At 33.4% G+C, this 27,724-nt stretch overlaps 1 protein-coding gene across 3 annotated transcripts in view; it reads left to right on the top strand.

The window, feature by feature from the left end:
- Window positions 1–27,724, top strand: part of GOLGA1 (golgin A1) — a 53,063-nt gene that overhangs the window by 5,347 nt on the left and 19,992 nt on the right. For 2 of the 3 annotated variants that reach the window (XM_031954290.1, XM_023494117.2), the window contains exons 4-16: window positions 679–753; window positions 1,845–1,942; window positions 4,884–4,916; window positions 6,852–6,980; window positions 7,675–7,844; window positions 8,334–8,445; window positions 14,753–14,848; window positions 20,320–20,445; window positions 21,337–21,432; window positions 21,901–21,996; window positions 22,088–22,183; window positions 22,912–23,061; window positions 23,652–23,747. In XM_031954290.1, the coding sequence (XP_031810150.1) occupies window positions 679–753; window positions 1,845–1,942; window positions 4,884–4,916; window positions 6,852–6,980; window positions 7,675–7,844; window positions 8,334–8,445; window positions 14,753–14,848; window positions 20,320–20,445; window positions 21,337–21,432; window positions 21,901–21,996; window positions 22,088–22,183; window positions 22,912–23,061; window positions 23,652–23,747 (1,373 nt within the window). The remainder of the gene's footprint in view (window positions 1–678; window positions 754–1,844; window positions 1,943–4,883; window positions 4,917–6,851; window positions 6,981–7,674; window positions 7,845–8,333; window positions 8,446–14,752; window positions 14,849–20,319; window positions 20,446–21,336; window positions 21,433–21,900; window positions 21,997–22,087; window positions 22,184–22,911; window positions 23,062–23,651; window positions 23,748–27,724) is intronic. The other variant, XM_023494116.2, reaches the window with a different exon arrangement.

Genomic DNA, 27,724 nt, shown 5'->3' with positions numbered 1-27,724 from the left:
GAAATTATAAATCATTTAAATATTAAAGTATGCCATATTTTACATTTCTTTGAATTCAAGATAATGTTATTTCATTTCTTTCCTTCCATTACCCCTAAAATAAACCTCCAGAAAATTGAAAAACAGATTAAGTATTCAATATAGATTTTTCTGGGAATAATTTACCCATTGAAGGATAGTTGGGTTTTATTGTGGAGTCTGAGAAATGAATAAACTTCTCTTGAGTATCCAAGTTTATATTACATTCCTATAATATTAAGTATTTATACTCTGAGGTCACAGTAGCATGCTGTTAGCTGAGCCAGAATGTAATTTTGCTTAACTGCCTTGAAAGATTAAAAGTGTGACCTACAAATGGCTTATATATTGAGTTGCTAGATATCCCATGTATATAGGCAAAAAGGGAAATGAATTTTGAAATTAAGTATTAAGTACTACTTCTCTTGAACTAAGTAGGATCTCTTGTTTGTATTCACTGTTTTTGTAACATAATTAGTTTGCAATAAAATTATTTGTTTGTATTGCTCATTGTTAAAGAGAAACTCTTTCTGCCTAGTTTTTCTTAAAAGAAAAAATGTTTAATTTCAGAAAATCATGATCATTTTCAACTCATTTTTTGAAATTTTCTATCCAATATTTATCCATTCCTGATATATGCATATTCCTTCCTTACCAAAGAGTATGCTGAACAGGTGCGAAACTTGCAGAAGATAAAAGAGAAGCTTGAAATTGCATTGGAAAAGCACCAGGATTGTATGTATTCTTGCTTTTTTTTCCCCAGTTGGTTAAGGATTGAGGTTTTTTTTAATAAAATATTCTGGATTTTTTTTTCCCTTTGAAAGTAACAATACAGCAAAATATTTGATATAACAGTTGACCACAAATATGTCCTTTTTGGGGAAAAAGTGTGATTTACATTTATGTTGAATAGATGGGAATGATTGCTGTCTTCCTTGGGCCTGTTTTCTTGGTATATTAAAACCTATTAGCTTCTCTCAGTTGTCATTGTGATCCAGTGATGAGTAGACAAATCAAAAGATCTGGCTTTTAGGCTTAGCTGTACTGGTGATTTGCTCTCTAACATAGAACTCTGGTGGTTATAAAAATGATAAGAATTTACATTTATATTATGTTTTAAGATCTTCAAAATCCCTTATATGATTGATACAAGTGAACTGTATCTAATTAGTAGATTAAACTTTGAACTAAAATAGTATAGAGATTTATTATGTCCAGTTTTACCAATGAGGAAACATGACAGAGCCGATATCTGAATCTAGGTCTACCTTCCCTCTAACAAGATAATGTAAAATTCACCTAGATTGATAAAAGAAAATATTTTTTCAGCCCTTTGTACACTGTAGAAGAGAGATGCTTAGTAAGTATAGAGGAGGGCTTCTTTAAACTTTTTCTATTCCTGACTCTTTTTTGCCCAAGAAATTTTTATATGATCCTGGGTATCTAGGGCTATTAAATAGCTATGCAAATAAAATATTTAGTTATAATAAATCATAATTTTGTGACTCCCACATTCAGTTATGAAGCTCCATATGGGATTACAAACTAGTCTAAGAAGCTGGGGTGTAATGGTAGTATCATTTTAGTGTAATTTATGTCTGATTTAATTATTACCAATGCCCTCCAGGGGGGAATAAATTACTGAGCTCAGAAGATCATGTTTGTAAGCAAAAATATTAATATAGTCCATTTCCAACTTCCATGATCTTTTTGCATTGTATCTATCTTTCAGTTAGCGAATGTCTTTAAAGTAAGTTCTGGTGCAATCTAACAAGGCTTAGACCTGAAATATTCTCAATTTCTAAATAAAGACTCTCTATTAACAGCTTCCATGAGGAAATTTCAAGAGCAGAATGAAACTTATCAAGCCAACAGAGCCAAAATGGCAGAAGGAATGGTTTTGGCATTAGCAAAAAAGGACCAGGTAATGCATAAGTGGCTTAGGCCCATCCAAAAGATTTGCATTTACTTAGTGGCATTACTAAAAACATTTATGACAAATGTTTTATGATAGCTAAGGATGATTATGCTGTTAAGCATATTCTTTGACTTCTCTTTAAATTTGGGGTTGGGGAAAGAGTAAAACAAACACACAAAAACAAAACCAACCTGATTTTAGAAATAAAATACTTGCCAGGGTCTAAAAGACCAATGAGATTCTTCTATCTCCAGCTAAAAAGTTATGAAGTGAAGAAAGAAAATACTACCCTAGTAGCATCCTCACTTATCTGGAGTTAAAACTTTCATTTATGCTGATGAGATGAGTATGGTTTTTTTGGTACTCCTAAAACTTGAAAGTAAGCAACTTATATAGTTTCTATAAAACACAAGCCCAGAGTGCCTACAGTTCTCTTTTTTAGGAGAAGCCTTTGAGCCATCATTCAATACTTAGTGATTCATTATTTATCAGAGAAATGCAAATTAAGACAACTCTGAGATACCACTACACACCTGTCAGATTGACTAGAATGACAGGGAAAGATAATGCAGAATGTTGGAGGGGATGTGGGAAAACTGGGACACTGATACAGTGTTGGTGGAGTTGTAAATGGATCCAACCATTCTGCAGAGCATTTTAGAACTATGCTCAAAAAGTTATCAAGCTGCGCATACCCTTTGATCCAACAGTGTTTCTTCTGGGTTTATGTCCCAAAGAGATCTTAAAGGTAAAGGGGCTTGTATGTGCCAACAATGTATGTGGCAGCCCTTTTTGTAGTGGCTAGAAACTGGAAATTGAGTTGATGCCCATCATTTGGGGAATGGCTGAATAAATTATGGTATATGAATGTTATGGAATATTATTGTTCTGTAAGAAATGACCAGCAGGATGATTTCAAAAAGGCCTGGAGAGACTTACATGAACTGATGCAAGGTGAAATGAGCAGAACCAGGAGATCATTATATACTTCAATAACAATGGTATATGAAAATCAGTTCTGATGGAAGTGGCTATCTTTGGCAATGAGAAGATCCACATCAGTTCCAATTGATCAGTAATGAACAGAACAAGGTACACCCAGCAAAAGAACATTGGGAAATGAATGTGGACCACAACATAGCATCTACACTCTTTCTGTTATCGTTTGCTTGCATTTTTGTTTTTCTTCCCAGGTTATTTTTACCTTATTTCTAAATCCGATTTTTTTTTGTGTGTAGCAATACAACTGTATAAATATGTATACATAGATTATATTTAACATATACTTTAACATATTTAACATGTATGGGACTGCCTGCCATCAAGAGGAGGGAGTAGAGGGAAGGAGGGGAAAAGTTGGAATAGAAGTTTTTACAAGGGTCAATGTTGAAAAATTACCCATGCATATGTTTTGTCAATAAAAAGCTATTAATAAAAATACTTAGTGATTCAGTATACATAGAATTCTGATCATCTCAGTAGACTAGAAAGAGAACATCATGAGGCAGATAACACTAGCAAAAGGAACAGTAACCATTAGCTTTGTGGCAAGGGAAGAAGCAAAAATTAGTTTATCGTAATCTAGTATAGAGGGTATTTTTACGTGTGTGTGTGTGTGTGTGTGTGTGTGTGTTTGTGTTTGTTTGTGTGTGTATTATGAATTAAAATGACAACTTAGAGCCATTAAAAAAAGATTAAATTCTGAATTTTGGATTGTATTTTGAAGTTGTGTTATTTCATCTGATTCTCATAAAAACCTAGGGGGGCAAGCTACAGGTATTATTATTTCTGTTTTATAAGTTAGAATACTGAAGTTTGAGGGAGATTAAAAGGATTATTTACTCATGGCCATACAGTATATCCTGTTTAGGGAAATAAAGAGGTATGTTCTTCAAGAACAGGTTAAAAATTTAAAACTTGTGGCAATTAAAATGGTCAACTTTAGTCTTCTGAACCATTTATTTTTTGAATATTCTATCAGTGGTAGATTAGTAAGTTACAACTATTTTAAAGGAGGTTAGTAAATAATTTACAATTCTGTTTTAAAGGAGGTGATATTTTAGAGTGAAGTGGGAAGTTTGGAATCATGGGCATTGCTACATAATATAAATAATAAGTAATGTTATTTAAATTTGCTTCTTTGAAAAAAATTGTTTTCAAGGTGGTTATTGTTTTTAAAAATTTTTTTGTAATAACAAATAGTGCTTTAAGGTTACAGAGTACTTTACAATCATTATCTCATTTTATCTTCGCAACAACTCAGCAACTAATAGTACCTACTATTATTATCTTCTTTTTAACAGATGAGGAAACTGAGGCAGGCAAGTTAAATGATAGCCAGTGGGAGTTGAGACTGGATTTGAACTCAGGTCTTTCTGACTCCAGGTCCAACCCTCTGTCCACTGCATCACTTAGCTGCCTCTCTTTTAGTGTGTGAAATACAATTGACCTTTGTTCCTTTGACTTGGGCTAAATGAAACTGTATGGGCACACCTTACACAACATTGCTTTGACTTATGCATTACTGCAATAGCATTACTGATTAGAATAACCAAACCCCATCTAAAATTCTGTTGTAATGTTGGTACAGCCACTATAAATGATTAAAATGCTGTTTTTATGGGCTTAACTACTATCACTTCCAAGTAGTGTTTCACCTAATTTCAAGTTTCAGCAAAGCTTTTGTTAAGTGAGATATACCTTTTTAGAAAAATGTTAAGAGTTTGCTTTGGTATCAGTAGCTGGTTAAAAATCAGTAGCCTTTGTCCTTTTGCAAACTTTCATAAGTTTATTTTGTTATTTTGGTTAGAACTTGTTGCTTTCTTAACATTAAGCCATTAACATTAGAAATGTCTTGTAACAGGATGTTTTTTTTCCCCTCAATATCTTGGCATTGCCAATTTTTAAAACTATAATCATTTTTATACTTTTCTTGTCTTTTTTTCAGGAATGGGCAGAGAAGTTGACTCAACTTGAAAAAGTAAGTTGTTTTCATTTTTCTAAGAATTAGATTTTGTCTCCGAGTTTAAGAAATCTGTTCTTTGGCTTGCAACAAATGAGGCAACACAGGAATGGGTATTATTGCTGGAGCTGTCCCTGAAGAAGGCAAACTGATTGGAAAATCTCTTTGTTTTCTTGTTCTTACTAGTTAAAAATCAGGAGTACTTAAAGAAGTAGCCAGAGTGGAGAGTGTTCTAAGTTTATAGTATCAAGCTGTTAAAAAAAAAGAACCTTTCCTTACTGGATAATGTTCAGAAAAGTTTTCAAGGTCTTTCTGACTCCAGGTCCAGCCCTCTGTCTACTGTACCACTTAGCTGCCTCTATATAATCTTTTACTTCCTGGTGTTAATATCCATTTAGCAAAGTGAAATGAGACCATAAAAATTATAATATGAATAAAACTAATAAAAAAAGTGTCCTGGTAGTCCCAGGCAAGCCCTGTAGAATCGTCTGTAGACCTTAAGAAGTTTCTCCTTTGCTTTTCAGTGGAGAAAAGATTTGAATACAATGTAATTTGCACATAACGCCAAGTTAAACTAATGGCTTTTTGAAATTGTTTCTCCCATGTGTTTTCTTATCATGCATAGTTCACCTTTAAAACAATGTTTTCCAAACTAATTTAGACACAGAACATAGGTAGAAATAGGGTCCTGGATTAAAAGACTATCCAGGGAAATTTTTTAAGCAAAAGTAGAAAAATTAATCCTTGAAGTTCTTCTCCTCCAATTAGTCTTCAGTATTTTCATACCCCAGAATTGCCATCCATAATTGGTATTTTTAATAAATGCATAAATTAATTTCGTTGAGAAAACATCATTAAAAATTTTTAATGAGTATCTTTGACAATGGAGTACAAGGGTTTTGCTGAGGCAGTGGAGTTAAGTGACTTGCCCAGGGTCACACAGCTAGGAAGTGTTAAGTGTCTGAGGTCAGATTTGAATTCAGGTCCTCCTGACTTCAGGGCTGGTACCCTATCCACTACATTACTAGCTGCCCCTAAAAGTTATGGTTCTTAAAATAAAAAACCACTGAGTTAAGTTAGTGAACATCCTCTTTATTTTTCTATTGCTAAAACAGGGAGCTATGCTAAATTAAATCTGACCTGGATTTTCTTCATTTCATTCTAAGAAAAATCTGCTTTGGTGCCAATTATAGGGCAATGAAAATGCTTGTCTGGGACTTTTAAACCACTACAATTATATAGGCAGTAGTAAATTTTGGAGATGACTTTTAATATCTTTTTAAACTAGAGAAAGAAATAATCAGTATATTTGTGATTCCATATAGCAGTTTTTGGTTAACAAATTTGCTTTTGCTGACAACATTCATGTCTAATTATTGTCAGTTTAGCCAAAGTTCCAATTAAATATATTGTAATTTTTTTTGCACTTAATAGTATTTTATTTTTCCCAATTACATGTAAAAATAGTTTTCAACATTCCCTCCCCAAGACAGTAGGCAATCCAATATAGACTATGTATGAACAATCATATCAAACATATTTCTGTTATATTGTAATTTTTAAAGACATTCAGTCTTGATCTAGTTATTAGTTAACTAGTTCAGGATGTTCATTGTGTAATACAGAAGTGAAATGACTATTTGGAACTGATGGTCAAATTTAATTAATTAAATGCTTCAGATAGTTTTGGTCATCATCTACCTCATTACTGGCTATTTTACAAAATCTATTTACTAATTGAATATTAATTGTTAATTATTCAGTCTTGGTCACAGGTATAATTCTTATCAACATTATTGTTAACATGAAATATTAAAAAGCTGTTAATATTATAAAGCTATTAATGTAGACTATTTCTCTAGGGACTTTTCTTTGGGTAAAAATTAATTTTTTCAGAAAAAAAAATAAAACACTTCCTCCTTCTTAGTGATGGTATCTATTTCTTTCAAATAGGATAAAAGACTGTTAACAGCTCAGTTGCAGGAAATGAAAAACCAAAGTTTGAATCTGTTCCAAAAGAGGGATGAAATTGATGAATTAGAGGGATTCCAGCAACAGGAGCTGGCTAAAGTCAAGCATTTGGTGAGCATCTCTTTTAAATACAACAAGTCTGCACTTAAACTATTTTTGAAGTGATTAATCTTACCAGATGAAAGTTAAAATAAGCGCCAGGGGTTCCTCTGAGACATTGCCATTCAAGTCTTTTTGGTTGTTGATTCATATGTATATTCATACCCACTGAAAATCTTTCACAGACAGAAAGATATTTCTGTATAATAACTCATGCTTGGTTTTTTTGTCACTACAATTGATCCACCAAAGATCTCTATAAATTATCATCTACATATATAATTTCCTTTTGGGCATATAAGTTTACCTTGCTTAGGTTTTTCTACTAAAAAGACATAAATGTTCAAGTGGCTCTTAGCATCAATCCATATTTATTATAAAGGTTAACATCTTAATAGCTTTAAAACATTTTATTGATAATTTTTACATGATGAAATTTCCTAATAAAGTCTCTTATCCTTAAAGACTCTTCATTACAGTGAAGAAAAACAATTAAACAAAAAAAAGAAAAGTATATATTTTGCACCCATCGTTCCCAGCTTTATACTAAAAGGTTGGGAAGTGTGTTTCATCACTTTTTTTTCTGAGATTGGACATTGCTTGTAAATTGAATTTAGCTGCCTTTTAGTATTCTTTTGGTTGACATTATTGTAGCCATTGTGTGTATATATATATATATATATATTCTTCATTTTGCATCCTGTAGCTTTTGAAAAAGGAAGAAAGTCTAGCAAAAATGGAACAGGAAATGGAGGCAAGAACCAGAGAACTAAATCATGCACATGAGGAATTGTTGGCCTCTGTTCGGGTGTCTTCAGATTTAAGTTGTGAACTGGAGATGTTGCAGAGGCAGTATTCAGCGCTGGAAGACCAGAGGTTATTGCTTGGTCTATGGGGCTTATGGGGATTGTTTTCATTCCAATCTGAACTTAGCTGATCTCTGTTCTTTATCCAATTTAACTTTATGATATTCCTGAGTTCAGTCCATTATTTCATTCTACCTTACTTGTACCTCATCCATGTATTCAGCATTTGACTGTAAATCTGTTGTAACAGCAGATATAGTTCAGCCTGGGATCACAGGAGAACTGTAGGCCAATCTCGTTCTTCCTCTTCAGTGTAATGGTTTATATTTTCATCATTGTTGAGTAAGCATTTTTAGTGAAACTAGATCAGAATTTCTCACAACTGCTTAGTTGGACTTCATTTCTTCTTGTATCCTTTTTTAAGGAAAGCAGAAGGAATAGTCTCTGTTAATTATGTTCACATGAGCATGAGGTTTTTGCTTCCAGAAGCAAACTGTTTTAAGCTAACTTATCCAGTTGTGTTCTTTACATGATCTGTGTGTTTTCTTTTCCAATCAAGGGATCACTTGTTAGCTGCAGAAACAGGTGCAGAAAATAAAATTACTACTTTGGAGCAAAGGGAACAGGAATTACAAGTGTTCATTCAGCAGCTTTCTGTTGATTTACAAAAGGTGAGTTATGAAAGAGAACCTAGCTTTCCCTGATTCATAACACTTAGTACAACATTATGTATTCGACTGTGTATAAAGTATTGTGCGGCCAGTAGGAGATATAAATTTCATAAGGGACAAAGGCCTTGCTCTCAAAATACTAACAATTGACTTAAAGAATTGCACATACAATCTTAGGAGTAACACACCCTGTTGTAGGTTAAGTGCAGTAGAGAGGTATAAAACCAAATACTAAGTGAAATCTCAGAGGGAATGCTACTTAGAGGAGAGATTGGAGAAGACTTCCTTAGGAAGTAAAGTTTTAGTTGTACTTCAAAAGATGTATAGAAATTCACTTATCGGTGAGTTAAGGAGTAAAACTATTCTTGGAATAGGAAATGTTGTGGGCAAAGGCATTGAGGCAAGAGTACAGGACAGTGCAGATGGGGGGAAATGATAGGTTATTAATTTCCCTTATGAGACTGTTCAGTAGCTAAGCTTGCAGAAGTAGTAAATTTAAAACTACAGTTTAGCCATTTTGTTTTATAATGTGTTTACATCAGTAGTTGGTGAAAAATTCAACATTTGTGAATAATAAGAATATATTCATTTATATTATGTTTTAGTGTTTACATAGCATTTTCTTAACCATATGGTCTAGGGAGTTGTTGGGGTTCCCTCCCCCATTTGATAGATGATGAACCTAATGTTCAAAATCATATTGAGTCAGGACTTGAATACCAGACTCTTGCCTCTAAGCTCAGTGTTCTTTTCTCTTTACCTCAATGTTTGGGGAGGTGGTGACTATTTAGTTGAGGAATTGAATTTGGCTTAGTTAAGATAAAGTGAGGACTAGTCTAGCATGGATTTTCTTAACAATACATTTTTACTTGTTCACGATGTTAGTAAAAAGAATCTGATTGCCATTTGACTTCAGAAAAACTTCCTGATCTTCAGAATTCAAGGTAATGATGAAGGTGCCTCTAGAAATTCTTCAGTAGAATGCAGAATTTTCCAATTTTATTGTTAATCCAGATAGCATGTTCATTAGTAGTGTAAACTAATAATTGTAACAATTACTTATTTTAACATATCTTTTGGCAACGTATGACTTAGATGATTTATAAATTTGATAGATGAGGAGTTGGAATGGGTCAATGGTCAAGTGAAGTATTATGACTGATTAGAACACCAGACCTGGAGTCAGCAGGTGCTGAATCCAAATCCAGCTTTAAACACTTAAAACTTCCTAGCTGTGTGATCCTAGACAAGTCACTTAACCCCAACTGCCTCACAAAAAAAAAAAAAAAAGAAACATACTTAGAGAGTAGTTTCAAGGTTTGCAAAAGGTTTTTTGTAAAAGGCAATTGCCTTTTAATAGTTGTAGGACAAATGTAATTATATCCATTTTAATAATAGTTGATTTTATTGGTGTACAAAGATCTAGATGAGCAAACTCAATGCTAATATAATTCTTCAGTTCTACAACTTAGATACTTAGAGAGTTAGCAGGCACTCCGAGAAGTTTAATGACTTGCCTAGGGTCACACAGTCAGGATGTGTCGAGACAGGACTTTAGTCCGAATTGTCTTGACTTCAGAGTTCTAAAGTCAACTCTTTATCCACCATGCTACCTTATGTTGTAGTGGTAATAGATGTAGTTTTAGTAAGTACTGACTCAAATGCTTCGCAGTGGCATAGGGATTACTAGCAAAGATTTTACCAGCTTCTTTTTGGATATATACCTAATCCCACCTTTCTTAATAAAAAGCATTTTATTGCTAGAAGATGGGAACAAAAGCAATTCCTCCAGATATCAGTTACATCTTTATATATTTAATACAAACTTAATATTGATTATATTGCTAAAATAAAATTTCATACACAAAAAAATAATATATTGACAGGATTAAAAAGGGAATAATACAAAGTCCTAGGGGTTATAGCCATTGAACGAACAAGCATTATTAACCATTTCCTCTGGGTGGGGCACAGAATGGCAAAAACAAGGCTCACATTCTAATGGGAGAGATAACATGAAAAACAATTATGTGCATGCAAGATATAAATAGATTAGATGAAAAATACTCTCAGAGGGCAAGCACTCTCATTGGAGGGGAAAGACTCTTGTAAAAGGTGAGAGTTGAACTGAAGCTTGAGGGAAGCTAGAAGGCAGAGTTGAGAAGAGATCATTCTGAGGATGGGGGACAGTCAAAAAAAAATGGGATTTGGAAGAGAGACTAAGGAAAGAGCAAGGAAGTCCCTGTCACTGGATCATAGAGTATGTATAGGTGAGTAAAGTACAAGAAGACTAGAAAGTTAGGAAGGGACTAGGTTGCAAAGGACTTTAAAAGTCAAATAATAGAATTTTATATTTAATTCTGGAGTTAATGGGACCCACTGAAATTTACTGAATAGGGTGATGCCATCAGACTTGTGCTTTAGGAAGATCAGTTTAGCAACTGAATAATAAAATAGAGAAGATATGGAGTCTAACTGGAAGGCTATTGGCCTAGTCCAGGTGTGAGAAGATAATGGTCTCTACCAGGGCTCTACCAGGGTGGTGGTTATGGTAAGTGGAGAAAATCTATTGGGAGAGAGATTTTGAAATAGAAACAATAAGATTTGACAATATATTCAAAAGTGAGGTGAATGTAGTTGGCAAGATTATGAGTTTAGTAAGTGGGAAGTTGGTGATGATGCCTCCTACAGTAATAGGAAAGCTGGGGTACAGGAGGGTTTAGAGTTAGAGATAATGATTTCAGGTTTGGACATGTTCAGTTTGAGGTGTCTAGTACTTAGTTGTTGATATGAAACTGGAAGTCAGGAGAAAGGTTAGAGCTAAACAAGTAGATTCGAGAATCATCGGTATTGAGATGATAATTTAATCCATGGAACTGTGTAGACTCTTAGTGAACACACTTAGTGAGTGAACTTAACTTAATGGAATATCCAGCAAAGGAAATCAAGCAGAAATCATCTGACAGATAGTAGAACCAGAAGAGAGCAATGTCAAGAAAAACTAGAGAGGAGAGAATATCAGAAAAGAACATGAATACTGTCAAAATTCAAAGAAGTCAAGATGATTGATGAATGAGGTGATCATTAGATTTGAAAATTATGAGAGTATCATAAAAAGCAACTCATTGCTTTGGTGATTGTTGAACAAGCTGCCTTTAACAGTTTCTTAAATATTATCTTTTGATTATTACATTGTCTTTGACTCAGTTCATCACTCGTAGCTTATTTGTGTACATATAAAATGTACCCCTGTATGATTAGAATACTAGAATATCTGAAGTTACAAATAGAAAACTCTTTTCTTTTTAAGACTTATCACCAAAGCAATAGTGTCAAGAATGATTGATATAAAATATGGCATTTTCAAGAGGACCATTTAAACTTAACTATGGTTCTGTATATTCTAAAATCCATTATCATCTCTCTTAAGTACAGCTTCAGCATTCCAAATTTAGGACTAAATTAAACAAAAACAGTATATAAGTCCACCAGGACAAACATTAGATGGATCCTTCATCTCATAGAATCTTCCTTTAATATTACCAAAATGTCAGTTGGAAAAATAATTAGTAAATTCTTATTATACACCAAAGAAAAGATGGACAGCTTCAAGCTTGAATTTGGAGGCCACATTGAATCAATGAATGAAGGTAATATCTACAGATATTTTGGTCTCTTCCAGGCAAAATACATCAGGAATAAAGAGATTTATTGTCAGCATACAATCAAAACCGGAGAGGAAGAATACATTTAATACCAATTTTAATAACCATTTTTGAAACTATAAACCAAAAAAGATTTAGAAAGTATCCTAACCAAAATTCATACAATCTTAAAATTCAAGGTGTCACACTGAGATAATTATACAAAGATTAACAATTCCTTACCAGAAAAGAGGAAGAAGGTTGATGGATATTTGCAGAGCAAATGATAAATAGGTTGGGAAAAAAAAAACCCTACACAAATACTTTTGAAATAAGCAGGTGTCAATAATAAACAGATTATAAGCAATTATAAAGGATGACAATAGATATCACTGAAAAATTTAACTGAAAGTGATTTTTCTCTGAATGCAGTCTATAAAAGGGCTTAGACTGAAGTCTGGATATGTACTGAGGATGCTTACAGTGAATATAAGAAGATGGCTTACATCCTAATACTTTTATTCAACTTTAACGAAAAGCAATTATTTTATCTATCTTTTCAGAGTCTGTAAAAGGTAAAATGTAAAAAATGAACAATAATATTCCATAACATTCATATACTTATTCATAACTTATTCAGCCATTCTCCAATTGATGGGTATCCACTCAGTTTCTAGTTCCTTGCTACTACAAAAAGAGCTACAAAAAGGGCACAAAAAGTGCCACAGACACTTTTGCATATGTAGGTCGTTTTTTCTTTTCCATGATCTCTTTGGGAAACAAGTCTAGTAGAAACACTGCAATCAATGCATATTTTTATAAGGAAATGGTAGAAATTGAAACAATCACTGCAACAGGTTGTACAAATTCACTATCTAGAGATATTTTAGAATACCTGATGGTCAGAGATCTTGCATTAAGAAGCTCACTCTTCATAAACTAATGGATAACAATTCTATTAAAACCTCAAAATATCCTTGAGAATTCTGGAAGTAAATCAAAGTAGTATGATAAAGGAACTTTTTGCTATCAGTTAACCCAAACATAATACTGATGCATAAACATTTAAGAACTTTTTAAATAGATGTCATCATACCAAATACTCATAATCTTAACTATTTTGAATAAAAGTCTTTGAGTATATAGAAATCTAGTGGAATAAATCAAAACCATGTTGGAGCAAGATTGAAATGCATATTCTCCCTGTCATTCTTTTTGTGAGAAATACATGTAACTTAGGCCTAAAGTTCCTTTTAGTGAGCTTGGAAATGATCTGACATCCCAATATTTGTATTATATTTTTAAAAAGCATTCACCTGCACAGTAGTCCATTAGATATAAAAGAAGAACAGTAACATAACGATCTTTCCCAGGCCAATTTCTGTTTGAACTTCATTTAATTTAATTTAAGGTAAGAGTGAGATTATAAAAACTCTTTAATTTTTATACTGTTCAAAGCAGATTATTCAAGAAAGTATGTATCATTATAGAGTACCTGCTTAGCAAGATATAACTTAGTGGCAATAGTTTTTCTTCAGAAACTTGATATTTTTCATAAATCAACAAATGATAAATCCTTGTTACACAAGTATAGATTTCACAAAAGCTTTTAAATTTCATCAGATAAAACTGGAATTAGACCATTCCAACGGAATTGTTATTCACAGGTGCCCAGACATAACTGAGATCATTAACTGAGAAAATTAAAGGAAAAAATTTTTTAGGAAAATATTTTTAATATCAGCTTAATATATCTATAATCGTTCAGCTACATTTAGAGAAAGTTTTCAAAACATAGTAGTCAGCAGAAAAAATCAAAATCATGCTGGAGTCAAATGATATGGATATACAATTTCTGTCATTCTTACTGCCTCTGAGATTGTCATGAATTGCTTTTTTTTTTCCCCAAAGACGGACAAACAGCTGCTGTGGTCTTCTCTATAGCCTTCTCGCCACTCCCTTCCATTGTTTTAGGAAAATACACGAGCCCCCCACACTTTGCTTTGACATGGGAAGGCATGAATGGCCCCTTGCTTGCTTTGCTCTAGACTCCCTTATGTTTGTTGGGTCTTCCTACACTGTGAGGTGAATGGGGAATTTTGTCAGGCAGAAACTACTGGGGATACCACAGGAGGAGTGGACACTAACCCATTCTCAGATGGTTGCTTTTTCTGCCAGCTTGTCAGCAAGTCATGTTCCTTTGGATCCCCCAAGAATTACTCTCTAGACTTCCTTCACTTCATGTGATCATATCATGCTGACTGCCAAACCTACCCTCAATAAGTTATCATATATATAGTCATGCAGGATTTCTCATCTAAAGCATGTTCATTGGTATTGGATTTACTTTTTAAGTAATTAGATATAGAAATGGAAGGTGTTGCAATAACATTTCTTGGTCCACATTTATTTTGAATAATATGTCTGTAGTTTTTTGTATTCTTACTTTAAAAGTGTTACCAAGTCATTCTTGATCCTATTTCTACATTTTTTATAATATTTATAATAAATTGAATCTGTAACATAATAATTGTTCTTGTACCATTTTTTATTATTCATTTGTTATATGTTAGAATCTTGTAATTTTGGAGCTGGAAAGGACCTACCCCTTAAAAAAATATATACAGAATTCATAAAACTAACTCTCCTTCCCAAAATTGTAGGCTCAGATTACCGCAGCTTGTTCTGAGAAGAGGTTGGGCATGATGCAGGCTGAGCATGAATCTTTGAAGCTTGAAAATGAACAGCAAAATCAAAAGGTAGGGAGTTTAGGATAGCCAAGGGAGGGACAAAACTGAAATAATAAGAGAAACAGCAATAATAGTAAGAGATCAAATAGTTTTGAATGGTAGAAATAGCACAGGATTTATAATCAGAAATTCAGGGTTCATGTTTGGGCTTTCTTGGCTATATGACTGGTCAAGTCACTTTATCTCTGACTCTCCTATCCTCTCATGAAAGAGGGTTAGCATTAGTATTTATCACAATTACATGAGTTGTTCAGGTCTTTACTTAGATCCCAGGACATGCTGACTAGCTGAGTATATTCCCTAATATCTATATCAGAGCTTTATAAATTTTTGTAAGCTGCATAAAAATAAGGTTAATTAACTGTAATCTATTGCTCCAGCATTTATAGTTAAAAAGTGTTGGATTTCTCAAGATAATTTATTCTAACATGTCTGGGAGGTAGCTTAAAATAGGACCCAGCAGCTATTCACTACGTCCACTTCTTTTTATCTAGAAAGAACTAGATAGCCTCAAACAGACCAGCTCCTAGGTCTGACCAAAAACAGTTTTTGGGGGGCCAAAAAAAAAATAACACAAAAAGCAACAATCCTAAAATGAACAAATAAAAAAACCATTAATACAAAGGAAATTTTCAAAGAGTACAACTGCTTATCCTCTTGCTCACCTATACCTAGAACCTTCATTGGATTCCTCTTTCTTGTTCTCTTTGAAGTAAACATTTCCCATCCTACAGAAATCAGACCCCATCTCCCAGAAGCTATGCCAGCAGTCTGAATCTTCTTTGTTGGAGTGTCTTGGCTAACAACTGCTGTGGTTAAAAATTCCTGTAGTATCTGCCCATGCCTTGCCATCATTTTTATTTTCTGCAGCTTCAGAGAAATGGAAGCATCCATAGAGGTTCTAGAAGCCAATGTGTCATAGTTATTGCATCATGAGACTTAAAACTGGAAGGAAAGGGACTTTTAGAAATGTTATTTTTTTTAATTCAGTTTCTTTTCAGTTTAAATTCATTCCCTTTCCCACTTCTTCCCACCCATTGGGAAGACAAGAAAAACAAAACACATTTCAAATGATTAGTAATATAAGACAGGTTTCCATATTAGTTGCTTTCATTAAAAAAAAATTGATGTGAATATGGTGGAATATTAATGAATTATAATAAATGATGAAGGGGGGGAAAGTTTCAGAAAAACCTCTCTTTCCCATTACCAGATTGTTTTGACACATACAACTGTGTAGGTTTGAGATCTGCTACTGTTCGGTCCATTGATTCCTTCAGTATTCTTCCTTTTGTTCCTCCAGAAGAATTTTGCTATTTTTTTTCTATCTCTGTAAAGTAATTCTTTGGTAGTTTGATTGATATAGTGCTGAAAAAAATAATTTAGGTAGTATTATCATTTTTGTTGATTTTGGCTTGGTCTAACCATGAACTAATAACATTCAGTTATTTAGACATCTTTACTTGTGTGAAGTGTTTTTGTAATTGTGTTTGTATAATTTGTTGTTTGAGTTTTGGCAGGTACTTTCTCAGATATTTTAATAGTGTCCTTGGTTATTTTAAATAGAATTTTCTGTCTTCCTATAGCATTTTGTTAGTAGTATACAGAAATCTGAATGATTTGTGGAGGATTAGTTATATTCTGCAGTTTTGCTTAAATTCATTATTTCAATTAGTTAGAATTGATTTAGAGTCCTAAGGAAACCAACATTTGTTAAAAAAAAAAAAAAAAAGAAGAAGAAGAAGAAGAAGAAGTAGTTATAGTTTTGTTTCTTCATTGATTATTTCTTCAGTTTCTTTTTCTTGTCCAGTATTGCTGTAACTAGCACTTCTAGTTCAAAAATAATAATAGTGACAATGGGCATCCTCACTTCACTTACTGTTCTTATCAGAAGAAACTTATCTAGTTTCTGTTACAGTTAATAATGCCTCTTGATTTTAGAGAGATACTAGTTATCATTAAAAATTGGTTATTTTTTAATATGGTCATTTATGCTTATAGCCCTGTATCTCTGCTGCTATAAATATTACATGATTTTGTGATACAATATGTAGTCTCATTGCTAATAATTTTTTTGAAACATTTTTGTATTAATATCCATTAGGGAAATTTGGCTTATGGTTTTTTTTCTCTGTTTTGACTCTCTCTGGTTTAGGTGTTAATAAAGATTATATTTGGTTCATAGTAAGAATTTGGTGAAGAATTCTTTCTTCACCTATTTTTTCAAACAATTTATGTGATACTAGAACTATATAGTCTTTAAATGTTTGGTATAATTTACTTTAAAATCCATCTAGTCCTGGGTTTGTTTCTATAGGAAGTTCACTTATGGCTTATTTAATTTTCTTTTCCCAAGATTGAATTATTTAAGTATTCTATTTCCTGTTCTGTCGCTCTGGGCATATATAATTGGACAAAACAGCTTCTAATTGCTTTTATTTCTTCATTGGTTTTGTGAATTCACCTTTTACATTTTTGATGATAGTAATTTAGTTTTCTTCTTTTACAAAATAAATCAAATTAGCAAGTGGCTTATCTGTTTTACTGTTTGTTTTTTTTAAAACAACAACAACAAAAACCAAAACAGTTCCTAGTTTTATCTTTTCTTTATTTTTTTTGCTATAAGAAATTGGAGATACAGAATTTCCCCGAAGTTTTGCTTTGACTGCATCCCACAAATTGTTGTTTTTTCATTGTCATTTTCTTTAGTGAAATTATTGTTATTTCTATGGTTTGTTCTTTGACCCACCCATTCTTTAGAGATTATTTTTAATCTGTTTCAAAAGACCTTTTGTTAAATGTAAATTTTTTTTGGCATTATGTTTAACAAGAGACATTGAATATTTTTGCTTTTCTGCATTTGTTTGTAAAGCTTTTATGCTGTAATACACAGTCAGTTTTTGTGAAGGCGCCTTATACAACTGAGAAATAGAAATAATGTTTTCTATTCTCATTCAGTATTTTACATGTACAAAACTTCATATTTAACTATACTAAAATTCTGTTCATCTCCTTAACTTCTGTGTTGTTTATTTTATGATTAGATTAATTTTGGTCTGAGAGGGGTGTATTGAAGCCCTTAATTAAACAGTTGAAAAAATTGAGTCCCAGAAAAATAAAATGGCTTGCCCAAGGTAGCACAAGCGATGAGCAGCAGAATAAGTCTTCTGCTTTATTTTTCCACTATCCTTACCTTTCCTTAAACTGTTTCATTTGATTTTCACAAAAGGCCTTTCTTCAAATTTGCAAATAAGTATGATTGTAGCAAGGCTCTTGTTATAAGAATATTAACAGATCTCATTTCTATAGCTCCCTAAAGCCTTTTATCACTGTGTACAGCATAAAAGCTGTTTGAGTTAGTTTAAAAATTAATCTCACTTTATAGACAAGGAAACTGAAGTTTGTGGAGGTAAATTGATTTGTCATTCCATGGTAAATAGAAACAGTAAGTGTTATAACTTTAGGATTCTCAAGTTCAGTGTTACTCCTTGTATGCAACAGTTGGTAACTTATTTTACCAAGTTTAACTTCCATCAATTTTAAATTCCTCATATACAAATTTTTATTTATACCTCTCATATATACTTAGAATAACCAGTGTGATTGTCCTCAATATATTTTTTATATCTTCTCTATTACTAAGAATAGGAATAGTTACTGACAGTATGTAAGTTTGTTTTGTTTTTTTTTTTTTTTTAGATTTACATGTTATCTCATTTAATTCTCATAACAATTCTATGAGGGTAGGTTGTGTTAATAGTATTATCCCCATTTTACATACAAAGAAATGGACATTGAAAGAGGTTAAGTGAATTAATTGCATGCGGTCACATGATTAGAGGTGTCAGAAGTGGGATTTGAACCCAAGTGTCTCCTGATTCCCAATTTTGGCATCTTTTCTACTACACCATTGCACTTCTGCAATCCTCTGTGAAAGTTCTGAAGGATAGGGATTAGTTTATGCTATCATTATAAACTTCTTTACACAGAAGCATTTAACAAATGCTTATTGGATATAATTAAATTGGTGGTAGATGGAGACTGGAGGGATGTTATCAGACCAAGGCAGTTATCTGTTTTAGTTAGCTATTGATGATATAATAATTAGTTGTAGCTGGAGGAAAAGTTGGATTTTTCATAGTCTTGTTTCTTGTTAGCCAAATAGAACAGTCTAAGTAAATGTAATATTTAGAGGCATTTTCTTTTTCTTTTTAAAATATTTTTATCATGTTCTGAATTTAATAAATAATATGATCACAGATTAGATGACAATATTGTGTGGGGTTTTTTCTGCTTGTGCATTTTGGTCTTTATTAGAGCTATTCCCTAGAAAATTGCTTTGCTTAAACCATTCTAGGTGATAATCATGCCTGTATTTACATTGGAACTTCTTTTTAATATCTCAAGTATTATTTAAGTATTTAATATCTTCAAGTATTCTCTCTTTCTGAGGTAGTTAGCAAAACAAATTTTACTTAATTAGTAACTGGAAATTACTAAGCCAGTTGGGTCTAAATATCAAACATTTCAGATTGTATGACTAAAGTTTACTCAGTGTTTAGGTCTGCTTGAGTACTTATATTTCCTTTATATGAAATTGTTGAAATCAAAGCTGAGAGCCACCATCAAGAGCTCACAGAATCAAAATTCTAAGGGACTTTGGGTCATCCTACCCAATCTATGCTAAAATAAGAATTCCTTCTACAATATCTCTGATACATAAACCTGAAGTTAGAATTGTGATATGGTCCTAAGTATAGTTCTCTATAACTCTTTTGTCACTCTTTCTAAGGAATATGTCATTGATGTGATTGATCAGTGATAGCACTAAACTTTCACCTGTGCCCTTATACACAATTAAATTTCACTAAACTGATTGGGTTTGATCTTAGATTATTACAAAAATTGTGAATTTTTAAATTTTACATGTAATAGATTTCAATATATATTCAATATATGCTTAACTATTATATTAAATATTCAAGCAGCCTGAATACACATGGATAGAATACACATGTGGCTTACTTTTCAAAAAACTCAGTTTCTACTTTAGGAGAGTCTTAAGCCCTTACGTGTTTTTAATTAAATGAAGACAAACCTCAGGACATAGGCTCAACAGTTCAAGTGCTACTAACCTTGATTATTACAGCATAGATAACACAATTAAAATGGGTTCTAATTCAAGAAAACATTGTTTAATTCTTTTAAAGAATAGGAGTGAGCATCCGTCCAGCTTTCTGGCTAATTTCCAAGTTAGGTAATTGCATTACTTCTTCTAAGAACTCCCATTGCTTTAAGTGGGGAGAAAGATGTGATTAACTCTGTCCTAAGCCTTCTTTCAGTTTTGAGAATATGGGGGCAAGTGAAGGATTTCCTGGTCTAAGTAAGGAAGGAATTAATCTTTTGGGATTTGAATTGAATTCTGAAGAATTTTTGTGTCGAGACACTTAAGAAAGTGAACAAAACTGTTTTTATAACAGGCTGCTGTCAAAGCTGAAGAAAGAGAAAAACTCATTGAACATTTGCAGGAAAAAGTTTCATCCCTGGAGAAAAGACTAGAAGGAAACTTGTCAGATGAGGAACAAGTACAGGAACTACTTAAGGAGGTAATCCCCTGGTTAGTCAAAATGAAGCAGTGATGAAATGGGATTTTTCCTCCACCTTTTCTGTTGAATATCTACCTTACCCATTCTTTCAAGCTCATGTCTTATAAATTCTTCTTCATGACTTTTCTTATGGCTTCCCTCAGCCCCAGTGAGCCTACATTTTGGGATGAGGCTCTGTTGTTCCCGAGCTTCCTGAGGTAGGAACAGTTAAGTGACTTGCCCAGGACTATGTAGCCAGGATGTGATTTTTGTCAGTAATGACTTCAACCCGATGATGGCTCTCCATCATTACACTAATCTGATTGGCTCTATCTATTACACTATCCTGTACAATCAAGTGTTAATAGTTACTGGCCTTTTGTTACATCACCTACTAGAATCTAATATCTACAAAGGGCAAGAAATTTAGTGTTTCTTCCAGTATTCTACTACATGGAAATTGTAAAGTGCCCCATCTGTTTTTGAATTTGAATTCCGATATATTTAGAATTTTAGAGTTGAAAGAACACATGAAAAGTCCTGAGATCAAGGAAGAAAGTTTTTAGATTTACTGTTCTCATGAGGAAATCTCATTGACCATCAGTCATCCTCAAATGACAAGTCTTCTCCCAGGGACTAAACCACTTTTCCCTCCACTTGTAAGAAATAGCTATGATTTGATGAGATGGACTTTACAAATAGTAATATACTCATCATTCTGTGCTACTTGGAGAATCCTCTCTCTACTTTGTTCTCCCTCCTTTATGTTCTTGTGTAGGTAAATAGTTATGGATGTGGAATTATGTTAAGAGAAAGTGATGCTGCAGGTTAACCAGGCCTAGTTTGCTGAATACCATAGAGAGTGACCATTAATAGTGTTGGGGATTGCTTTTCTTTTTTCAATTCTTTCAGAAAACTATTGCAGAACAGAAATTGGATGACACAAGACAGCAACTGTTGGCTGCTAGAACCAGTCAAGCTGAAACAGTTAGCCTGCTAGAGACCCAGGTACTTTTTTCACTATGTTCTGTGAATTGTAAGTGCTTCATGTATGAAACAATGCGTGTCTGTGACAAAAGCTGAATTATAAATCTCTTGGAATTATAAATTCAGGAATGCTTTTCCATATCATTATTTTTAGTAGCATGGTATGAGTGATTCAGTGAATAGTATCATCTAGTCTCTTCAAGATTAAAGGGATTTAAGTGAAGAGTCTAGTACAATAGCCAGATTTAACAGATCAAGAAACTGAGGCCCAGGAAGGGGAAGTAGTGTGCCCATAATCACACAGTAATTAAGTATGGATCAGATTCAGCATTAATGATGAGAGCCTCTGAAACAGAACCTTACTATATTCAGTGTGATATATGCCAGGGACCTGAAGAGATCCTTCCTTTAGTGGAATTAGCTGCTATGCTTGGATTCTCCATCCTTTACTTCTCTCAATTAAAATATTTCTTCTTGTTTTATTTCTAGATCACAAACCTGTATAGTCAAGTAACTGACAGCCAAGCATTACTTCGTGAGAAAGAAGAATTTATAAAAGGATTCAGAGAAAGCAGTCTTAGTCAGGTGAAAGTCAAGCCTGTGAACTGGCATTCTTCTCTTATCGTGTCTGCATTTGTTGAATAGGGAAGAGTATTTCTTTTCTTTCCCCATTTAGGTAAAAGAACTTGAGGAAATGCTGCAGATTTCAGATGAGAAGCTCAAGAAAAGCAATGAAATAATGATTGAGAAAGAAGCCCAGATTCAGAGGCTTGTAAGTGTTCTCTGATGTTTTCATTTGCTGGCAAAAAGGGGATTTGTGTGTTTCAGGAGGTGGACTTTCTGGTTTGGATCAATTATGATCCTGACTTTATTCTATGATTATGCCTGTCATTTGACACACACTCAGATTTCTGTAATTCATAGCTTTGTGCCTCTGAGTGCTTTTTTTTCCCTTGTGACATGCCAAGAATATTGGATGTGACTACGTGAATGGGATGACAGCTTATTTCTGTAGAAAGACTAGATCTTCAGTAAGATCCTAGGGAAGGATCCCCCCCCCCAAAAAAAAAAAAAAAAATCAACTCATAATAATGAGTTTCTCTTCAGTCAACAAACCTGATCTGAAGGTGGCAGTAATACCAACTTGTTATCAGGATACGCTAGCCTTAGGGAACCTAGAGAACCTATTATGCTATGGGAAGGGTTTCACTGGATTTGTTTTGAAGAGAAATGGCATGATCTAATATAGAGTACTCTGGATTTACTGCTGAGGGAGACTTACTGCCAAGGGTTTGAATCCCATCTCTGATATTGACTAGCCATGTGGCTGTGAGAAAGTCAATATCTCTAAGCCTCAGTCTCATCTGTAAAATGGAAATAATAGCTATAGTACCTGCTTCCTAGGTAAAATTATTTTGCAGATCTTTAAATTGCTGCATCTCTGCTAACAAATTATTAACTAGGTAATAATAAAAAAATGTTTTTTTGGATTTTGAGCAGTCCAGTTTGGCAGAAGAAAGCAATAAACTGCAACAACACATCTTGGTCCTGGAGCAGAAGAATGTAGAGCAGGGAAACCGACTGGAGGCTGAAATAGCTGCCCTTGAGAAAGCTCGAGAGTCTGACAAAACAGCAGCAAGTCACCAGATAGTAAGTGGAGGAAAGTGTTTGACACAAGGATATTGTAATTACCAAGGCATTACCTTTCTAAGTCCAAGAAGCTAAACATAAAAAGGACAAAAAAAATGTGGGTTTTATAATTGTTTCCATGTGAGTAAGGAAAGTCATTCTCTTAGTTGCAATGGTTTGTTTTTTTTTTTTTTAAGTAGCAGTTTGTAAATGTTTTGAATGGGAGAGGAAGTTTTAAAATATTTCAGATTGTAATGCCCAAATTTCCTTTCTCTTTATATCCAAAATGTATTGGTTCTTTACTCTTATTCTCTTAAGACACCTTCTTTGTCTCCTCCCCACCTTTTCTTTGCTTCTTATCCTTTTTTTTTTTTTTAAGGTGAACTCAGCTTCTAGCTAGCTGTTTATTGTTCTTAATTAGGACTGTTACTTTTCTTTGCTCCTTACCTTCTTCCATCCACTGTATCTTAGAGGTAATCCTATAAGGACTTCTTTTGTAAAATGCCTATTTGAAGGTCCCCCTAGATAAAGGACTAGTAACTTGAATATTGTGCAGATACATAACCCTTTAAAACTTTTTTCTTTTAATATCTATTCTTTCAAATTTTCAGCATCTGCTAAAAGAAGAAAATGCAAACCTTAAAGAAAATAGAAACGAATATGAAAATTCTTTAGAAGCCCACAAGCTTGAGCTAAAGAAATTGAAGGTATTTACAATTGAATGAGGATACTTCCAGCAATGTGAATCGTTTTGAAAAATTATCAGCATTTATGGCAGAAAGAATTCTGAGCTCAGAATCACAAAACAATGGTTCAAGTACTTATCATTATTTCTGTGACCCTGAATAGGTCATTTAAGCCTCACTTTCTTCTTTGATAAAATGAAGGAGTTAAATTAAATTGTCTCTGTTTCTAATATGTTCTAACATTTTGTGTTTTAAAGCCCTATCCATCTAATATTCTTTGGTCTAAGATCCCTTTTAGGTCTAATTTATAATTCTACAAAAAAGCAAGTAGTGCAAGCTTTAGCTTAATCTGTTGTTTCTAAAAACTTAAATATACTCCTTACACCTTTTACTGGTACAAAGTTTCTTTTGTAACATACAGTATAGCATTTGCCTTTAATACTTCTAACCCAAAGTATTGGGTGTCTCTATCAGAATACTCAGTGTCTCTGATCACATCCTGCCCTTTTCTGCTTCTGTGCATTTATTCAGACAATTCCCCATTCCTGATATGAACTCTTCCATCTCCCTCCTTCCCACCTGGCTGGTGAAATTCTTCTCTTCCTTCATAGTCCAGGGCTACTTCATCCATCAAGCTTGCCTTCATTCCTTCCCAACTAGAAATGTTTCCCTCCTTCAGATCTCTTGAGCCATACCGTGTGATGCCTTCTATGCACTTATTACATTCTAACTTATATTGAGGCATGTCATACCCTTCCAATAGAACATAAGTTGCTTGAAGGTAGCATCTGTGTTTGTATCCTATGTTTTATCATAGAGACACTTAATATTTTATTGAATTGAATTACGTTAAAGTAATCCTGTTGAATCACCCTTGTGTTATTTCTCCCAATTAGAATGATAACAATAATCACTAGCATTTAGAAAGGGTTTTAAGATTTTCAAAGCACATTGAAAGACAGGTAGTTATTTCATTTGATCCTCAGAATGACACAGCTATATAAGTGACATCAGATTTGAATTTAGTACAGCAAAGGAATGTTATAAATGCTCTTTTTTAAAAAATGCCACTAAAAACTATAAAACTGGTCAAAGAGTGATGCAGTCTTTCAAGGTTTTATGTCAGTTTCCTTATGTACAGTCAGTATTTTGCCAAAATGGTGTCTCTTCCATCTTGACTCTTCCCTAAGAATATAAATTTCTCATTACTTAGAGCTGGAATGGGACTTAAAAATCATCTGGTCCGACTCCTTAATTTTACAAGGGAGGAAACTGAAGCTTAGAAAGAAAAGGTAACCTCCCCAAAGTCATACAAATCATAAGCAGAAGTGACAGGATTCAGTGCCAGGTCATCCAACTCTTGTGTCCTTTCCATTTTACCATACTAGAGTAGAAGAGTACTATTACAAGGAGTCAAAAGATTTTTTTGGTTAATTTCAACTTAACATGTCCACAATTCTTCAATAGTATGCAAGAAGGATAATTTCTTTTAGAGCATGATTCCTAAAGTAGTTTGAGCATAAATTGGTTTGACCAAAATATACTGTTTTTGAGCTGATGTAAAGAGATATATGTGATAAAATGACCATTCCAGGGCTTTGTAGTTATTGATCTACAATGACTGGCAATAATAATCACAAAGCTAAACTTAATGGGACTGGTAAATTTTTTATTCCTCCTTATTTGGTCAAACTGTGGTCAAAAAGTGATAAATTTTGTCTCAGGTTTTCATGAAGTTTTCCTGTTTACCTGACAATGTCTTGGGTGGTATAGTGGAAAAGAACACTAGATTTGCAGTCAGAGAGATCCTGGGTTTGATTCACAGACACTGGGCCAGTCATATAATCTCTCTGTTCTTGATTTTCCTTATCATGAGAGAATTGGCCAAAAAAAAGAAAAAAGATCCTAGGGAAGGGTATTACTATTGAATAAAAGTTTCTGGAAAATGGCAGAAATTAGGTGAAGATCAATTACTCATACCAAATAGCAAGAGAAACTCCAGATGGATACATGACCTAGATGTGAAAGATGGCATTTTTTTTCCTTGTCCAGGGTTTCACATTTAATTAATTTTTTGTTTGTTTTTATTTGAAAGTATTTTATTTTTTTAGTTACATGTAAATATAGTTTTCAGAATTCATTTTTATAAAATTTTGAGTTTCAAATTTTTTTTCCCTGCTTTTCTCCTCAAGACAGCAAACAGTCTGATATAGGTTATATATGTACGATCATTTTAAATGTTTCCTTATTAGTCATTATTTTTTAAAAATTTTCTGTAAAAGAAAAATCAGAAAAAAAGGGGAACAAAAAACCCAAGAAAGAAAAAGCAAACAAAATGTGAAAATACTATGCTTTCAATCCACATTCATTCTCCATAGTTCTTTCTCTTAATGTGGATGACATTTTTCATTGGAATTGTCTTAGATCACCATATTGATGAGAAGAGCTAAATCTATTGTAGTTAATCATCACATAATCTTACAGTACTGTGTACAGTGTTTTGGTTCTGCTCACTTCAGTTAGCATCAGTTCATTTAAGTCTTTCCAGGCTTTTCTGAAATCAGAATAATATCCCATTACATTCATATACCATAACTTATTCAGTCATTCCCCAACTAATGGACATCCACTCATTCCAATTCTTTGCCACCACAAAAAGAACTGCTAATAAACGTTTTTGTACACATGGCTCTTTTTCTCTCTTTAATGTTCTCTTTGGGATCTAGACCCATTAGTGGCACTAGTGAATCAAAAGGTATGTACAGTTTTATAACCCTTTGTGTGATGATTGTGCTAGCACCCTGGGTACCCCAGAATCAACCGGAGTCAGGATAAGCAAAAGCCCTTAGTCTTTATTCTTGGTCTTTAGGGGTAGAAGTGAAGGGGATGGAAGTAGGATCTCTGCAACCTCCTCCTTCCTCATCCACGGCCAAAGTGACCCTGGCTAGTCTTACTCCACCCCCTAGTTCCTCCTATAATCCTCTGTATACGCCAATCATTGAGCCAGTACAGGATAGTGGGAAGGGCTATTTTCCAAGCATATGCTTATAGAGTATTGTCCAATCGGTAGTTAGCCTCAAGTGCTTGGCTGTCCTGACCTCAGTGCATCAGCTCAAGAGTTTCAGCCCTCTACATCTTTGGGCATAGTTCCAAATTGTTCTCCAGAATGGCTAGATCATTTCACAATTCCACCAACAATGCATTAGTGTTTCCCCATATCCCTTCCAATATTTATCATTATCTTTTCCTGTCATCTTAGTTAAACTAGAGATGTGTAGTGCTGTCTTAACTTGCATTTTTTTAATCAATAGTGATTTAGAGCATGTTTTCAAATGAGTATAAATGGTTTTAATTTCTTTGTCTGAAAATTGTTCATATCCTTTGACCATTTATCAGTTGGAGAATGGCTTATAGTCTTATAAATTTGACTCAGTATTTTACAAATGAAGTCCTTATCGAAAACATTGGCTATAAAAATTGTTTCCCAAGGTCAACTAGATGGCGCAGTAGATGGAGCACCAGCTCTGAAGTCAGGAAGACCTCAGTTCAAATCTGGTCTCAGAAACTTAACACTTCTTAGCTGTGTGACCCTGGGCAAGTCACTTAACCCCAATTGCCTTAACCAAAAAAAAAAAAAAATATATATATATATATATATATATATATATATATATATACACACACACACACACATATTGTTCCCCAGATTTCTATTTTTCTTCTAATCTTGTCTGCATTGATTTTGTTTGTGCAAACCCTTTTTAATATAATGTAATCAAAATTATCCATTTTGTATGAAAGATGACAAATTTAAAGAAGGAAGAACTTTTTGAATCAATGGCTAAGGCAGAGTTTATGATCAAACAAGGGATAGAAAGGATCACAGATAAATATTTTACATAAACAGAATTGGTATAGTTAAAATAAGAGAAGGAAAATAAGACAATCAAGAAAAATCCTCTGCAACAAGTTCTCCAAGATATTCAAGAAACTCATTC

Source organism: Sarcophilus harrisii, chromosome 2 (assembly GCF_902635505.1).
Source record: "Sarcophilus harrisii chromosome 2, mSarHar1.11, whole genome shotgun sequence".
Classification (NCBI taxonomy): Eukaryota; Metazoa; Chordata; class Mammalia; order Dasyuromorphia; family Dasyuridae; genus Sarcophilus; species Sarcophilus harrisii.
Note: the sequence above shows the minus strand (reverse complement) of the source record. Positions and strands in the feature narration are given on the sequence as shown.